Source organism: Vigna unguiculata, chromosome 7 (genome assembly GCF_037176805.1).
Source record: "Vigna unguiculata cultivar grain cowpea cultivar isolate G323 ecotype 2 chromosome 7, ASM3717680v1, whole genome shotgun sequence".
Taxonomy (NCBI): domain Eukaryota; kingdom Viridiplantae; phylum Streptophyta; class Magnoliopsida; order Fabales; family Fabaceae; genus Vigna; species Vigna unguiculata.
In genome coordinates this window covers 34,600,367-34,615,305 of record NC_140798.1, presented here as the reverse complement: position 1 = coordinate 34,615,305, position 14,939 = coordinate 34,600,367, and the positions used below count along the sequence as shown (strand labels likewise).

The following is a 14,939-nucleotide window of genomic DNA, read 5'->3' as shown; positions in this document are numbered from 1 at the left end:
TATTAAGAGGAGGGTTATTTTTTCGATATAAAATATTTAGAAAGAAATTATAATTGCATGCATATCAAATTAATCTCAAATTAGAATATCAAATAAAATTTTATGAAAACCAAAATATTTATTAAATTTACAAATATTAATAAACCTTAGCTGATAAAATCTAAAAATATTTTTAAAAAAATATAAAAGAAACACAAATATTCAAATTAAAATATATTTTAAATGTTTGTTTACTTCAATTTTTTAAATTCAGAAAAAACTCTTTTTTATGCACAAATAAATATTATAATACATCATTTTATCAAGATCACGTAAAGCATAACTATTAAACTAATAATAATAAAATTTAAAAATCGATCACATATCTTTTAAAATTCAATATATATTAAATGATGATAAAAAAAACATTAATGAAAATCACATTAAATTTTTATATTATAGTAAATAAAATTTATTTATATAAACAATTATAGTGACAAAATTACAGCATGATTATAATGAGTTATAAAATGAAAAATAATTATATAAAATATATCAAAATAGTATTCTACATGATAAAAATAAACAAATAAAAATATTAAAAAGTTATCAAATGTGTGTTTTATAAACAACTTGAAAAACTATTGAATGAAATTGCACAAAGAAATTTATATGTATAATTATGGGTACAGTCAATGATAACGAAACAAAAATGGTTCTTCAAATGAAACAAAATTTAATAATAATAGAGTAAAGAAAATAAATTTTTTATGTTACCTAGTAAAGGAAAGGTTTATGCTATTAAATATAAATTGAGAGTCTTATATATATATAATGTTAATTAATTAATTGTGAATATTTTAATAATTTAAGCGGTGACGGGTATTATGGCGTGTATAGAGATGGGAACGAGGTGAATATGTACATCCTCATACCCAATTGAAAAGTCGGGGATTTCCTATACCCAATCAATGCGGAGATTTTTCGTTACAATAGAGACGAATTCGAGCTATACCTACGAGGATGAGTTTATTTGTCATCTCGAATTACAATCTTAAAAAATTATATTTTTAGTGAATTTTAAATTATAATATTATTTAGTGTTATATATGTTTTTGATCCCTTAACTTTCAGTAAAAATTGAAATTAGTCTCTCTCCAAAATTTTGACCTAATTTAGTCTCTATACTTTATAAATGTGTGAATTTAGTCTTTTTAATGCAATTTTGTTAAGTTGATTCGACGTATTCATGATGACATTTGAGTTGTTTACAGCATTTGAGACAATTCCGCTTCAATATTAGTTGAATGTTAGCTAAGAAATGCATTTGAAATATCAACAAAATTTGGTTTGAAGGACTAAATTCATATATTTTTAAAATTGAGAGAGTGAACTCGGTCTAAGTTTTGGAAAATGATTTATTCCAATTTTCATTAAAAATTAAGAGGCTAAAAATATATTTAATGCTATTATTTAAAACCACTTTATTTACTGTATCTATTACACAGTACAGAGTTTGTACCAATAAAAAAGAGTGACACTCTTGAGCCCATATGATTTATAATGAACCTCATTATACGATTCTCATTTTATATACCAGTTTAATCCCAGTATTTTTATATGTTCATTGTAAAAAATAGATTGTGGATTATAATTAAAAATTATAATAAATAACAACTTTAATAGACAAATATAATTGATATTTAAGATAAATATAATATGAAGAGAAAAATATTTTGTGGATAAAAAAAGTGAAGTTAGAAAAGTAAGTTGGAAGCAGCTACAAACAAGTGGCTCCGGGGAATGGGGTGGTTGTAGAGGCATAGCATGTCACATGTCACATGCCCCTGCTTCTGAAATAATTGCCACTTATTGGACACGTGGCCCAATCATAAAATCAGAAAGATGAGTTTTTTCTTTCACTTTGTTTCTCGGTAATGTCAGTGAATCCTTTCATAAGCAGATAAACACTATAATCAAACTTAATTAAATGCCAACTTTTGTTGACTTCTTCACACATCTCTCTTCAATCTTAAATATAATTAAAAAAAGTACTATTGGAATTTGTGAATTATTTTTAAATAACTATAAGTATATTTCTATTAAGATATATTAGTTGATCTTGTTTTTTTATGTTGTGTTTATTTACATGATGATTATATGTTATCCGTAAGTTGAGAATAATGCAAGTAAAGGACATCAACAATAAAATAATTTTAGAGGGGTGTACATTAAAGGGGTACATTCAGTTAAATCTAATTAAATCTATTTATGTTAGTCTTTTTCTTTTTTGGTATAGCATAAAGTTTTTTTTTTCATTATTGTGTTTCGGAAAACACATTGAGCATACATACTTAGTTTAATTATTTAAGATAAATTATGACATGTTTTAATTAGTAGAATAGGATAATGATATCTTGACCCTTTTTTTTTTACTTATTTTTAACATACTACTTTAATTATCTTTTAATTATTTATGTTGATTTCTTTTAGTAATGTGATGTGATGATCTAAGAATGATTAGAGTGATGAATTAAAAGCCAATAGAAAAAAAGGAGTCAAAATATTATTATCTAGTAGAATAATTCTACTAATTTGGATGTTACACTTTTTGTTAAAAACAATAATTTAATCCTTATTTTTGTTCGATTTTGTGAATTTACTCCTAATAATTATTTTTTGTCCAATAAGATCTTAATTTTTGTTACTTTTGTTCAATTTAGTTATTTTTGTTAATATCGTTTAAATCATTGACATACAGTGAATGTTGTATGTTACATGTCAGTTCTTCATTTTTAAATTTTTAAATTTTTCTTACTTGTAAAAAAATGTTCAGTATCAAGTCAACATCATGTCACGTAGTAGTAGTAGTAGTGCCACATGACAGGATCAGTGACAAGCGTTATTGACACATGTTAGCGTCAATGACACATGTTAGTGTCAGTGACACGTGTCAATGTCTTATAAAGGGGTCAAAGTGAGTCAATCTGTCTTATACAGGTTGAGCTAAAAAAGGCTAGTTCAACCCGACCCAACCCACAATGGATTTGTGGGTTGACTCACTTACAAATATTTTTTTTACAATTTATTTTATATATTTATTGCATTACAATGGAAGTGAATTGACTTAATTTATTTTTTATAATAGTGGAATCAAAGTGTTCACCTAATTCTTAAAGTATTAGTATAAATATAGTTAAAGATTAAAGTATCAGCATATATAACTTGACAAACAAATTAATTAAACTTTCAAATATGATTGAACAACATTCTAGCATTTAAAAACATAAAACTGTGAATCTATCAATTAGAAGTAGTAAATAATTATAATTGATCGGGTTGGAACATATTTTGACATCTCTAATGTCTTATATTCAATATGGTCTCTATATTCGTTATTTTTTTTTGTTAAAATACCTTTTTTGTTCCAATTTTCGTCAAGTTTTTTCAAATAAGTCATAATTTTTGTTTTGTGTTCAAATAGGTCCCAATTTTCGTCAATTTTGTTCAATTGGGTCCTTTTTTGCTAACACCGTTTAAATCATTAACGACCATGAACAATGACTGTCACATATCACTTCGTGGTTTTTTTTGAATTTTTTTTATTTTTTTTGAATTTATTTTTATTTTTTTAAATGTACACATGTCAATCCAGTAGCGTGCCACGTGTCACTTCGTGGTTTTTTTGAATTTTTTTTTAAATTTTTATAAATGTCTACGTGTCAACCTAGTAGCGTGCCTCGTGTCAAAGTCAATATTTTATATTCAATTTGGTCCCTATATTTGTTATTTTTGTTCAATTAGGTTCCAATTTTTGTTAACATTAACCAATTTGGTCCCTATCAAAAATGTGACCAAACTTAATTTATATATCAAAGTTATAATGATGTGAATTTTAATATATTATATAAAAATATTTAATAAAAAATGTGAATTTTAATATAAAAATTAAATTTGGTTTTAATTTGGAGAGGGACCAAATTGATTAATGTTAACAAAAATTGGGACCTAATTGAAAAAAAATAACAAATATAGGGACCAAATTGAATATAGAACATTGACTTTGACACGTGGCACGTTACTGGGTTGACACGTGGACATTTATAAAAAATTAAAAAAAATAAAAAAATATTCAAAAAATATTCAAAAAAATTAGTGACATATGACACCCTATTGGGTTGACACGTGTACATTTAAAAAAATTAAAAAATTTAAAAAAAGAAAAAGAAAAATTAAAAAAATTCAAAAAAACCACAAAGTGACACGTGACAGTCACTGTTCATGAACGTTAATGATTTAAACGGTGTTAGCAAAAAAGGACCCAATTGAATAAAATTGACGAAAATTGGGAAAAAAAGGTATGTTAATCTTTTTTTTTTCAATCCAATATTTTTTTATATAAATTGAGACATTTTTTTCCCTTTCTAAATAAATCCCAAATTATTTTTTTTTATAAATGTTACATTCATTTTTAGGTTAAACTAATTAATTGATTTTTAACCTAAAAATCACATAAACTATTATTATTATTAAATAGTTTATGTGATTTTTAACCTGTCCTAACATCTATATAAAAATTAAATTTAGTTTCAATTTGAAAATAGATAAAGTTGCTTAATTTTAACAAAAATTGATTGAATTGAACAAAAATAAAGAATATAAAGATCAACTTGAATATAAAATACTGACACGTAACACTAACTTTGACATGTGACACTACTGCCACCACGCACAATGTTAATTTGACAAGTGGGTATTTTTTTAAAAATTTTACAAAATTAAAATAAAAACCACAAACACGTGACATATACTATATATTCACTGCCCATTAATTATTTAAACAATATTAAAAAAGAACTAAATTAAAAAAGATAACGAAAACTAAAATCTTATTAAAAAAGAAATATTAAAACTAAATAAAAAAAAATCAAACAAAAATAGTAATTAAATTTGAATTTTAAACTACATTTGTTTATCCAAGTAATCGTGGCCTTCCAATCTCGTTATTAGGTTTATTACTTATTTTTTTCAAAAAATTGTATTATTGACGAATAACTAAACTGTATTTGTTATGTTTTATTTATTCAAGTTTAAAAAAAAAGTGATAATTGTAAATGATAAATTCTAATAGCTTATATAAATATTAAATATTAAAATTATATTTGGTTTAAATATATTATTTTATCTCTGAAATTTTTTATTAAAATATATTTGGTTTAAAATATTATTTTAACTCTGAAATTATTTCAAATAGAAGCAGTTCAGTGTCACAATTCATGAATTTAGATCTTCCTTCTATTTAGAGTAAATGCAAGAGTATTGTTTAATCAATTCTGTCAATCTATTATATTTATTATTCAATTTATTTTCTCAAATAAAATAAACTAAACAATAAAAAATAATGAAAAATACAAGTTGCCACGATTCCCTTACATGCTTTTACTTTTAATTTTTAACGAACACGAAGAACGCACTATTTCTTTTTTAATTTTTTTTTCTTCTGGGTTCTGGCTGGTGAATATATATTTTTCTTTTATATTATACTTGTTTACTTAAACCCAAATAATTAAATTTAATTGGCAGTATAAAAAGAAATCAAACAGATCATGTGGGTAAGAAGAATCATATACACTGCTATCCCTGACCCACCCAGATTTCTTCTTATTTATTAAACTGAAATTGGCTTATTCAAAATCCAAATTAAATTAGACAAAATTGAATTAAGTCAACCTTCTAGTATAATATATAAAATTCTATAACATAACATAATATGTAGTTAGATCCTAGAATAACATAACATTTTACATGGCTTAGAGATCCTAGAATAATATTAACATAATTAACTCTAGAGTAATATTATTGGAATTAAATAAGAATAAGGAAGTGTTGAAAAGTTCATAAATTATTGGAAGCCTATACTTATTAGATATAAGACAACTTCATAATATATAAATGAGGTGCAAACCTTATCTTATAAAATTGGTTTTAGAACATTGAGTTAGATTTAAAGTCTATTTCTAACATGGTATCAAAGTCATTGTTTAGAAAAAAAAAAAAACTATCCTAGCAAGATTTCTTAGAGATTCTCTTTCACCTCCTCTTTCACCCCTTATCCCACCGTTAACTGGTCACTCATTAATTTTTAGTTTCACGCACAAATTTCATAATATATAACTGAGATACAAACCTTACCTTACAACTTAGTTGTATAAGTTGAGTTAAGTTTAAAGTATTTCTAACATAAATAAATGATTTTATTAAATTTGAATTCTTTATTTTAGAAAATTTTACTAAATTTTGTGCTATTAACCGAATTATTATGTATATGTTAAATGGATAAAATGGTTATTATCTTATTTTATTATGTAATTTAGTTATTTAATTTTATAATTTATAAAAATTATAAGATAATAAAATTATATATAAATACTGACAAAATAAGAGAACTATATTAACTGTTTAATTGTCACAACACATGATTAAAAAAATCAAATAAAAGGGTAATAGTGTTTTTAAATTTATCAAAAAATTAAAATATTAATTAACTTTGAGTTAATAATTAAAGTGTTTGGTAACATTAGAGAATAAATTAGTAAATACCAAAAAAATTATTAAGATATAAATATTTCTTTTATTTTAAATAAAAATATATTATTATGTAATTATAATTTTAAATATTTAATATAATTAAATTTTGGAGTTAAAAAATTAAATTGAACCAATTTATTTAAAAAAAAACTAATTTTAATTTTTAGTAAAAGTTAATAAACAAAAATATGTTTAACTCAGAAAGAAAATATGACAACGCATAAATAAATTCTGTGATATATAGACCCAACTCACCTTCTTACCAGAATAAATAAGTTATACTAAAGAAATTATATTTAAAGTTTTAACGATATATTTTTATTTTTATTTTCATAAAAAAATGTTGTTGTTGTTAGTGAAATTTGTAACTACAATTTCCCTGATGGTAATGAAATAAATATTTAAATAAAAAATAAACTAAATTTGTATATTTAAATTAATTTTATAAAAAAAATTATTTTAAAAGTGCTTTTTTTTCTTAGTTTTTTTTGTTAAGGGATTAATGTACTTGTCATTTCAACCATGATGATTATGGTTTTCGGTTCATTCTCAAAAGGGCTTAACTAAACTAATTTTAATAAATTGATAATCAGATTTATCAATTTGATATAGTTCTGGACCTATCTTACATCAGGGAGGTCCAAAGAATTCATAAGATTAAAATTTCGTATAAGAAAAAGGTTGATATTGTAAAAATGTCAACAAACGTCCTATGACCTAGGAACAACTCGTGAGTATTTTTTTAAAGTTAAAAATTTTATTGGAAAATGAAAATGAAAAAAATTACTTTAAATAAAATCTTTATGCACATGAAAACATTTATTTAATTAAATTTAAACTGAGTAAAGTAAGGTCAAACCTAAGTTAAGTTAGGTCAAGTCAAGTCAAGTTAGGTCGAGATAGATCAAGTCCAAGTCAAGTGAAGCTAAGTTTAATTCATATTATGTAGAATATGACTATACACGAGTTATGACAAGTTAGTTCAAATTGAATTTAGGTTGGGCTAAATTTATTTTCACGCGGGTCAATGTGAGAGAGACTCAAATCATATATGGTCAAGTCAAGTTGGACTTGTGTTGACTAATTTGAGCTGCATTTAGGTCACGTTGAGTTAGATCGCGTCTAAGTTTGATTGAGCCAACTCAAACTCATATTAAGTTTAGTTGAGTTAGGCCTACATTAAACAAAATATAGTTAGACCCACCTAAAGTCAAGTTAAATTAGATTCATATTAAACGGAGTTGAATTAAACACACATCGAATAAAGTCAAGTGTGACCCAATTCAGATTGAGTTGATGAGTCCTATTTCTTGCACCCCATTTGTTTCTCATGCATCCCTTAATTTTTTAAATTTCCCATTCTATCCTTAACTTAATAATATCAGTCCAACCTTTGTTCTTCTTTTCTCTTTGCATTCACCCTGATCTCCTCTTCTTCATTGTGTAGGTTTTCGTTCCCTCCTCCCTATTATCACCATTTTGCTTTGAATTGTGGAGCTTTGAAGATTTGGAAGATTATTCTAAGGTGTTTCACCATTCACACCGTTCAACAAAGATAAAGTGTTTAGTTTGGTTTTGTTATGATTATGTCATCGAATTGCATGTTTAGTTAGGGCGTTGCTTATATTTTTGGAATGAAGATTCTAGAACATATTACAGGATCTAGAGCACACAATCATATAGTTCTTTCCAGATCTGGAATGTGTAGCTCAAAATACGTGATAGCTTTTTGAAATACCCTTTTCGAAATGTTATTTCAAATCACTTTCAGATTTTATGTTCCACAATAGAAGCATTTACTAAAAAAGAAATGATAGTTTAACAAAGTTTTCTTTGACAAACTTCGACAAACAATCAATTTTGATAAACTAAAACTTTATTATTTTATTTTTGTAACTTTCATAAAAAATAAAAATTATTTTTGGTTTACTATTTATTAAGGGGTAGAATGATATTTTAAAAAATTAGGGAGGTGCCGGGAGAAAAAAAAATGGGGTGCAGGAAGTAGGAGTCTAAGTTGAGTTGAGTGAAATCCACACTGTGTGCCGCATTGAGTTGGTTCCATGTCAAACCCATCTCAAACCTAGACAAATTAGACACATTAAAGCTAAGAAGGTACAATATTATATATTTTACATGGGAGTAACTTGATTCTCTAAAAAGAAGTTTATATAATTTAATTGTTATTAATCAATAAATAAAATAGGAGATCTCTTCTAAGATTAATTATGCTAAACAATATTTATACTTTTATAATTTTAAAATGAGCACATTTTAATAAAAAAATCATACTCTTTTTAATTTTAAAAGAACATTTGCCCCCTTATATTCATAATAAAATAATATTAACAACTCTTGTGATTTTAATAAATGTCACTTACTTCTCTGGTTTTTACTTAAAAATAACATATGAATTAAAATGAATGAAAAATTAAAAATTTCAAAATATAGAAACAAAATAATTTTTATAAATAAAAGTGAATAATTTAATTATGAAAATTTACATCCACTCCTCAGAAGATTTTTAAAATTAAATTTATACATTCTTTATTTTGAAGTAAACACCTATACCTCTTACATTATTAATAAAATAAGCTATATTTCTTATTTATTTTTATTAATACTTAATTTTTTTTTACAACATATTTTTACTCGTATTAAAAATATATTTAAATACAGTATTAACTTAATAACTTTAATAACATTAGTATTATATTTATGAATATTTTTTTTATATTAAAATAACACTTTCTTAAAATATAATTTTAAGATATTGTTAATATATATTGAATAAATCATTCAAATTTTATAAAAAAATCTTTAATTTTAATTTAAAACTTAGTTTTTAATATTCATAATTTGTATTTAATCACCGTATTCAAAATATAAAGAAAGGAAACGTCTTTTAAAAAAGTAAGAAAATTATGATTATTATTTTATTAAAAATCCAGGAAGATGAACTCGTATTTTAAAATTAAAAAGGATGTAAAATATTATTTAGTATAATTTTGTCTAAATAAAATGATTGGGAGTATGATTAGATCTCCTATGGCCAATCTTACGAAAACCCAGTTCAGTTCACTCTCTATTCATATTCGTCTTTTCTAAACCGAGAGTTAAGCATCGACATCAAAGCAAAACCCACAAACAAAGCAACGGCCCCTCCAACAATTATCGCTGCCAACCTTTCCGTGTTGCCATTGCTTCTTGCTCCTGTATTCATTGAAGAAAATTCTAAGAAATTAATTTTTTTTTTTATAACTATTCTTGATCTGGATAATTAAAAATTTAAAAGTTAAAAAAAATAAATCAATGTGTAGCAAATGAAAATAGAAGAGTTTGATTCTCGTTGAACAGTTACCTGGGACAGAGTTACCATAAAAGTTGTAGTTTATGAAACACTTGTCAAGATATATTTGTGCCGAAAGTGAAGTACCACATTCTTCTTTTCCAACCAGCACTGCATCGTTGACGCAACTGCTACAGTCACAAGTCTCTAAATCTCCTTCACACTGCGCCATTATTTTCACCGATCTATAATTCACCGAGTAGAACCCATTACTGTTCAGAATCCCACTTTCCAGCGTCGCAAAACCCTCCTCCATTAACTCTTTGAACTTCACGTACTCCATAACCGGTTTCCCACACTCTCTGTGAACCAAACTGTTACTTCTAGATTCACCGGCTGTTTCCTCAATTTCGTAGTGCAAATAGCAACCGTCAAGTTGTACCCGTGCTGATACGGAATCACTGCACAAGGTGTTTGACATCTGAGGCAGTAAGTTGACGCAGCTGAAACATTCTTCTTTGCTGATATCATCTCTGCATTGGAAAAGGCCCGAGATGGCTGTTTCATCATCAACGGCTTCTGTGGTTCTGAAGAACTTGTGTTGGAAGGATTGTGCAATGAGTTGTTGGAACAGAGAGTTGAGTGTTAGAGAAAATTGGTGGTTCAACGTTTGGGCTGCACAGGTTCTGTAGATTAATGTGGTGTAATCGGAAAGTGGGTTAGAAGAAGGTAGGAAGAGGAAGAAAGTGAGGGTGAGGATAATGGCGGAATGGGAAAGGTTCATTTCGGAAGTGATTTTCGGTGTGGCATTTGGTGGTTTGGAGAAACTATGTATAGGTGTGGGGGTTGGGATTTTGGTTTGTTTTTTCATTCCTAATCCTATCTACCGACTTAACTGAGAAACACTGCAACAAGCAATTAACAAAACACATCTTCCTCAGTTCATTTTACTTTAAACCTTGTGCTACAATACAAGTTATTCTATGTACATTCAACATGCCTACGTATTTCAGGTTAGAAATTTGAAGTTTGCTTGGTATGAAGTTGGTGCAAGTTTACTTTAAAGCGTTGCATGTAACTAACGTGGTGGTTCTCGAATTATTTTTACGAAAATGATATTCGAACATAAATTTCGAACTCATTTTTGACATGGGTGACGTGACAGCCTTTTTTTTTTTTTTTTAAAATCAAACTGAACTCATTGTCACGTGCGCGGAAGTTAGCCTGTAAATTCTTTTTGGCAAAACGAAATCAGATGTGAAGAGAGAAAGTAAGACAAAATGGAAAACTTGGTATAGTGTTGGTGAGACAGGGAGAGAGAAAGTCGGAGGAAGTGGAGACAGCGTGAGGAAGTCGGAGGAGAGGCAGAAACAGCGTGAGAAAGTCGAAGGAAAGGCGGAGACAGCGTGAGCAAGTCTTTGGAAAGGCGAAGACAGCGTGAGAAAGTTGGCGGAACGGAGGAGAGAGAGTGAGATAGTCGGAGGAAGTCGAGACAGAGGAGTTGTGGTGTTACAGAAGCGAGGCGGGAGGCGGTCACCGTGAGAGGACACACCTGCGACAGCGACGATAGTGGAGGGGATCGAATCCAGTGGAAGCGAGTCGACGGCAATGACAACCATTCCACCGGAAGCCGTTCTGCAATACCGTTTTAGTGTAAGGTTCGTGTTCTTTTGTTGACCATTCGAAAAGGTTTAAGCTTTGGGAGAAAAACTTTTTATTTATTTTCGTGTTTGGTGCAACATTGTTTGACAGAGTCCTTGGTGTTGTTTGCATTGTGGTGTGGTTTTGTAGTCTCGATTTTGTAGTGACGTGTTGTGGTGTTTGACAATGGTGTGCCTTTGGACAACACCAAAAATTTCAAAGTAGCACATTTGGGGGTTTTTAATTTTGGTGGCCGAATGTTACTGAGTTATGGTGGGAGATGGAAAATAGGAATTTTTTATGTTTCAGGGGATGGGCATTGGTGTTTGATTTGGCCATAATTTATTGTTGTTAGTGTTTGTTGTTTTAGGAATGTTATTTGGTTTGTGTAATTATTTGATACTATGCCATTGAAGGGTAAATCTTTTCGGTTGTAACATAGGAAAGGATGGCGGGTAAAAGACAATCTGATGAGAAGGTATTGACATTACAGTTTTATGAATTGATTGTTATCATTATTTGTGTATGAATTTTAAATAAGTTATAATTTATGTATTTTGATTGATTGTTAGTGTCGGTTGCAGACCTTTTGTTACACGAAGTACATTGTTGAAATTAACGGCTTGCTTTTGGATAGCCATCGTGCAAGGATACAAGATACATCATTCCAATGGTGTTTGCACATAGTAAAACCGTTACAAATATGTAATCCCCTTCTGCTGGAGATGTTGAAGCGATGGTTACCGGCTCAGGAATCTTTCCGTGTCATGCAATGGTGTATTCCATTAACTTGTGGTGATATTTCCATGTGCTTAGGATTGGGTGGTGTTGGGGTGGATGTGGAATTTGATAAAAATATATGTGGTGTTGTCGGTTCAGTTATGAAAGATAAATTACTAACAGTTGAAAATGTTATTGATGTGATTAAGAGTTTGGTAGAGGTTGAGTTTGTTGATGTTGATAATGTTTGTCGTTTGTATATTTTAGTTTGTTTTGCTGTCCTTTACTTCCCTAGGAATTCAAGAACTATTAGTAATATTTCGTTCAGTGTTTTAGACAATATAGATAGGTTGTCCACTTACAATTGGAGTAAAGCAGTTCATACCTATCTGGTAAAAAGTTTAAGTCGTGCCTTTTTGGCACTTGGTCAAACGGAAATCTGCTTAAGCGGGTCAACAACAATTTTGCAGGTACAGAGAACTTTATTTAATGATTATTTCTGATTTGTACAATATTTAAAATGATGAAATTGACAATTTTGTTTTTTGTAGTTGTGGGCTGTAGGACGACTTCGATTATGTGTGTCAGATGCAGAGTTAATTTTTCCACGAATTTTGGGCTGGACGAACTTTCAATTAAAGAGAAGACGCGTGAGAAGTTATTTCAAGAGAGCCATGTATAAGTTCCTACCATTTTTACTTTATGAAAATGTTAATTATATTTGAGCACTAATTTGTTAGGTTTTTTGTTCATTTATATATTTTTGGAGTGGAGGTTGAGAGAAGAAGACCATGAGAATGAAATTATTCGACAAGCCTTGCAACTTGGAGACGAAGGGCAATCCAAAAAAGCGCATGTAGATAACAAGGCTGCGTCGACGCAAGACTTGTTAAAGAAGCTGCGAAAGCATGGAAGACGCCTACGGAAGTTGAAGAAGCACATGACAGAATTGCGTGACTTTGTCCTGTAAAATCAATCCATATGTGGCTCCTCAAATAATTTAATGGGGACAAAAGGGGACATATCACGACACTTCATTACAAAATTTCTATTATCAAATTAATAAATACATTGGTACATACACAAATGGTTTTCCAAAATAACACCCACCATACCATCAATTTCGTCCATAATTTCCATCCATACATACCACCCATAACAAACATTCATAAATAACTCAAAATAAAATGGCAATGGTGTTTTCACCTTAACAAAATCAACCAATTTGTAGTGATTTCAACTTCTTCTTTCCATAAACAGAATATGGTGTTTTTGTGGCAACACTCTTGAACCGCATCCGAGGTCGGGCCTTCATACGATCATACATATTGCTCTGTTGTGCATCATCATCTTTTTCATCACTCATTACATCATCACGTGGATCATTGAAAACATCATCACCAACTTCATCTCGGAACTCATCCTTCGACTGTTGACCCTTCCATTTTGCAACTAAGTCATCCAATGCAGACATAGATTGTTCCAAATCAACTATCTCTGCTTCATGATCTTCTAGTAAATGCTCAACCTCTTCCTTGTCCTTCAAATCTTGGGTTTTGTATTCAGTGCCAAATTGTTCAAATGCTTCTCTTACAATAGCATGATCAAGTTCTTCCTTTGACACCGCCACATAAACAATAGCCTATAGAAAAAACACATGTGTGACTTCAATAAAAACTTACAGATTTCAAACATAACTAATATAGTTAAACACGTCCACACCATGTCGTAATCAAACACAGTCTTCATGACCTTGTCACCCACGCTCACATTCATCCAATTCAAAAATTGTGGGAACAAGTTCATCTTACACTTGAACGTTGACTGGCAAACAACCAAATGATCAAATGACCATAACTGAAAACATAAATAAAAACTAAAATCAATTTATGCAAAATGAAAACCATATGTAAACAACATTAAAAAACATAAATCACTGTACCTCAAGCAAATACGCACATCTAACCACATAAAACTCAAATCGACTTGGTTCATTCTGCAATGCCAACGAAGCAGTACACAAGCTAAACACCAAATACTCGTACACTAATGTACCCCAATTATATTTTCCAATATTTTCCATGTCATCAACAATTTTAAAAATAACGGGGAAAACACAACCCTTTTTACTTGCAAGCAAGAACTCTGATATTCCTAACACAACATATAGCTTGCAAAATAATTCAACATCGCCAACATCATCATCAAATTTCATCAAAAAATCATATATCAACTTAACATAAACTCTTTGACGCCCAAAAGTATTCCACGTCTCACTCTCCACAACTTCCTCATTTAAATCAATTTTTTCTCCGACCACCGTCAATCCTAACCCTAAACAAACGTCTAATAAACTAAAGTCCACCACTTCACCACCAACATCAAAACCACCCCTTCTCTCAACCCATTTAATACATAACTGAGATAAAACAGTTCTACTTATCTTCAATGATTGCTTTAACATGGGAAACCACCAAAACGGGGTGCTTGCAATATACTCCTTTTGTGGCACAATTAACTTTTCATTCAAAGCACCAATGCACTTCGCTTTACAGCAATGACGAAAATACATCTATGTAAAAAATCATAATTTTACGAATTTCACAAAAATTATATACATTAAATGAACAATTATTTCAACACCTCAATCAATTATTTCAACACCCAAACTGCCCTGTTTTGTACACTAATAAAAACAAAATCAGCAATACCCCCAAATGGA

The 14,939-nt window shown here is 28.7% G+C and overlaps 1 protein-coding gene across 1 annotated transcript; it reads right to left on the bottom strand.

Moving 5' to 3' along the window:
• Positions 1-9,549: 9,549 nt before the first annotated feature.
• On the bottom strand, positions 9,550-10,676 carry LOC114192401 (plasmodesmata-located protein 2-like). The gene is made up of 2 exons (XM_028082113.2): positions 9,929-10,676; positions 9,550-9,780 (listed from the first exon to the last, which is right to left on the bottom strand). Exons 1-2 carry the CDS (start codon positions 10,638-10,640, stop codon positions 9,653-9,655), a joined length of 840 nt encoding a protein of 279 aa, XP_027937914.1. The 5' UTR covers positions 10,641-10,676; the 3' UTR covers positions 9,550-9,652.
• Between the last annotated feature and the right edge of the window lie 4,263 nt (positions 10,677-14,939).